At 48.9% G+C, this 3,408-nt stretch overlaps 1 protein-coding gene across 1 annotated transcript; it reads right to left on the reverse strand.

Moving 5' to 3' along the window:
• Positions 1-289: 289 nt before the first annotated feature.
• Positions 290-2,740, reverse strand: GPHB5 (glycoprotein hormone subunit beta 5). Its single transcript, XM_074865255.1, has 2 exons — positions 2,537-2,740; positions 290-654 (listed from the first exon to the last, which is right to left on the reverse strand). The coding sequence occupies exons 1-2, from the start codon at positions 2,738-2,740 to the stop codon at positions 466-468; spliced, it is 393 nt and encodes a 130-aa protein (XP_074721356.1). The 3' UTR covers positions 290-465.
• Between the last annotated feature and the right edge of the window lie 668 nt (positions 2,741-3,408).

Genomic DNA, 3,408 nt, shown 5'->3' on the forward strand with positions numbered 1-3,408 from the left:
TGGGGACGAGGTGCCGAAAATGTTGGTAATTGCATTTACGTTACTGGGAAGGAGCTAAAACCCAACATGAATAAAGAGGCTGTTAGAGAAGTGGTAATGCTGCTGTGGCCTGTTTTCACCCCCCAGTGACTGTTTAGTCCATGTGCTCTTTGTGCATGAACAGAGGTATACAGTGTGAAAAACCTGTAAGGAAGGGAAACTGCTTTTTTTTTTTTTTTTTTACCACAAGATTTGCTACTGTAAGGCTGTGTACTACATTTCTACAGCAATAATGCTTTGAGGAGAGAGGAGAGAATGAGGAGAGGGGCTTAAGTCTCGTCTGCCTAGAAAAGTCAATGATTAGGAGCATTACAGTGTGAGATCAAATTCTGGACTGACTTACACTCTCTGTAATGCTGGTGGTAGCAGGGATATGAAGCCAGGGAAGAGTTTGGTCCCCCCTTGCCTGATCTGGGAAAGGAGAGCTCAGGCAGTCTCACATTCGGTCGTGGCAGTGGAGCAGATGTCACAGTCACAGCGGATGGCCACCGGGTAGGTGTAGAAGGGATCCACATCAGGGGCACACTTGGGCAGCTTCACCGTCATCATCTTGGTCTCATTGTAGATGCAAACACGATGGTAAGACTCGATGTAAGGTGGTTCCAGCACTGGTTTCTGTGGGGGAGAAATGCTGGCCTCAGGCAAGAAGCAAGACAAACATCTGGAGTCGCAGTTTCCTCAAGGGGATTAGTGTAAATAGGGGAGCAACTGGATCAGGTGGAAGGGGCCATGGAAATAACTTTTAGATTACATCCTTCAACACCTGCCTCTTGGAGCCTTGCCATGGAGGAGAGTGGGTGTATGTGCATGTTTCTGTTTGTTTAAAACATAAAGCTCCAATTAAAGCTACTTGAAGAAGACAAAAGCCTACCCAAAAAGCTGCTTTTCAGCAGAATACTTGTGTTTCAACCAAATGCATGTTTGCCAAAAGCAGCTGCTTTTTTCCAAAAGGACAGATTTTCCATCAAAGAAAATGCATTCTGCTGGAAACCCTCCCATGTGCACAAGCTGCCTAAAAGCAGAGGTGCACCCAGGTGCCAAGTGGCTGTTTTTTTTCTCAGCCAGACCAGTCTTCCCAGTCAAGCTGCACATCCCACAGGCCCCATGGATGTACACCATGGGGGATGCACTCAGCACAGCAGCCAGCATCGAAGTCTGCAGTTCCTCATGAGAAAAACATCTTGGCCAGAGATCTCAGCCATCAGGAGACGATGGGATCCTGAAGACCCTGAAACCCACACTCCCATGTGGTATCACAGTGGCATTGTTTTCACTGAAAAGTGAGGTTTTCCTCGACAGGGGTACCCATTTGCAAAGACTCCAAGAAAGGGCAGTGCAAGCAGAAATGGGAGCCCACTGTCATCCTCTCCCTTGCACAGATGGGAAACAGCGTAAGGTAACACAGCCAGGAGACATTTTAATTTTTCTTTCTTTCCCTCTGTGCAGTGTAAACAGCCTGCCCTGGGAACTGAGAATGATGGCATGGAAACAAACAGATGCAATGTTTCAGCAAGAAGATATCCAGACACCCTCCCTCTTACCAACCCCCCATCCATGTACACCACCATGCTTTCTAGGAGCTGTTGAGCCTACAACCAGATGCATTCAGCTTAACTACATCCCAGTGGTATTGCAGTATAGTAAGAAAGTCTGCAAGGTCTGTGCTGTCAGAGGAGCTCGAGAGTGGAGGGAACCAGGAAACAAAAGGTCCCTCAAAGGAACGTTATCTCATTGGAGAAATCTGGCCACCAGTGACCTTTCCCCTCATCCTACCAAGCAGTGAAAGAGAGCAGTAAGAGCTGGCACACAGACCCTGGCCCCTCCTCTGGTCACTTATACGGAGCCATTGTCTTCACGTGGACAAAATCCCTCTGGAGTCGCTTGAGGCTTTTGTGAATAAATTAAATGGATCTGGCCCCTTGAGCCTTCCAGTGGCAGAAGGCAAAGACAGCCAGAAACCTGTTCTCTGAAGTGTGTGTAGATGTACTTATGCTCTTTTTTCTCCCCCTGTATGCCCCCAAAACATAACTATTTCATAGTTAGACCGGACTGTGACTTAGAACAGGACCAAATTAGAAACAGCCATTATCTCTGGGATTTGCTTTTTGGAACAAACTATATTACCCATCAGTTGGGGTCTCCATCTTAATCTCAAAGGAATTTTTTCCAGTAAAGTAATAAAGACCTCTTCTTAAGTGTTCAAGCTGTAAGAGGCTTTCAAATTGCAATAAGAGTATAACATAAGTGCTTCATTACTATCATCATAGGATGTGCATCCCCTTTGAGGCAGTGGAAGGAGGAACAACTGACAGGGAACACTGATGATAGTGGTAGCAGGGAGGTCGTGGAGCAGAACACAGCCCTTGCCTGTTCAGTAGATTACAGTAAGCTATGCAATGTTTGGTGGGTTTCTTTCAAGGACTTTTCTTGAGGTGGGAAGCACCACCCAGGGATGTCAATGCCAGCCAGCCACCCTCAGCCCCGGGCACAGCCTCACCTCCCAGGTCTCACAGCGTCCCCAGCATGCGTCCGTTGTCACCCGCAGCCCCCCACAGCCAGGTTTCTTGGCCAGGAAGGTGAACTCTCGCACAGCGCAGCCAATGAAGGTCCGCAGGTCGATGGCAGAGGTCTTGAGTGTGCCACCGCAGCTGGCCAGCAGCAGGAGAAGAAGATAACCCAGGATCACACAGTGGAGCTTCATGCTGAGGCAGAAGGGAGAGAAGGGAAGTGTTGGGGGAGCCAGCACAGTCCAGGAGGCAAGACATGCAAGTGCAAGGGCACAGGCTCAGCTTGAGCTGGGACAGCCCTTCTTCCCCTCTGACACACTGTTCCCCATCCTCATTCATCCCTAGAGATGGGCAGATGTACGAATGGGGGGTCACCTATTCCCAGGAGTGAAAAGTCTTAGTGAAAAGTCCGTAACAGAAAGAAGTGTCATGGAGACTTTCCCTGCAGAGCAGTGGGGTTTGCCTGGAAGAGATAAAGCCACCAGCCAGCACCTCAGACCCACTGAAATCTCTATATTGGAAGTTTACTTTGCAGCACATGCTCTCCTGCCATCCCATTTGGGTTGCCCTGAGCTTGCACCAGGCCAATAGCCATGTAGGCCTTTGGTTGTTCTCTCAGTACACACACATGCTGTTGGCTGACGTCCCTGACAGTACTGGCCCTGACAGGGTCAGTCTGGAGGGGCTCTGTCTGTCTGTCTGTCTGTCATGCACACCTGTGGGAGGTGGCAGGTTCCCTTCTTTGTTGCATGGGGGGAAAGCAGCATGGCTGCAGCTCCACGCATTCAGCAGGGTTAGGTCTACATATAACACAAGCATTTTGACCTGGACACTTAATTCTGGATTTATCCCACTTACATTT

This window comes from Strix uralensis, chromosome 4 (genome assembly GCF_047716275.1).
Source record: "Strix uralensis isolate ZFMK-TIS-50842 chromosome 4, bStrUra1, whole genome shotgun sequence".
NCBI lineage: Eukaryota > Metazoa > Chordata > Aves > Strigiformes > Strigidae > Strix > Strix uralensis.

Coding starts and splice junctions, on each gene's coding strand:
- GPHB5 (XM_074865255.1), bottom strand. CDS start 2,740: ATGAAGCTCCACTGTGTGATCCTGGGTTATCTTCTTCTCCTGCTGCTG. Junction 655..2,536: donor GACGCTGTGAGACCTGGGAG/GTGAGGCTGTGC, acceptor TCTCCCCCACAG/AAACCAGTGCTGGAACCACC.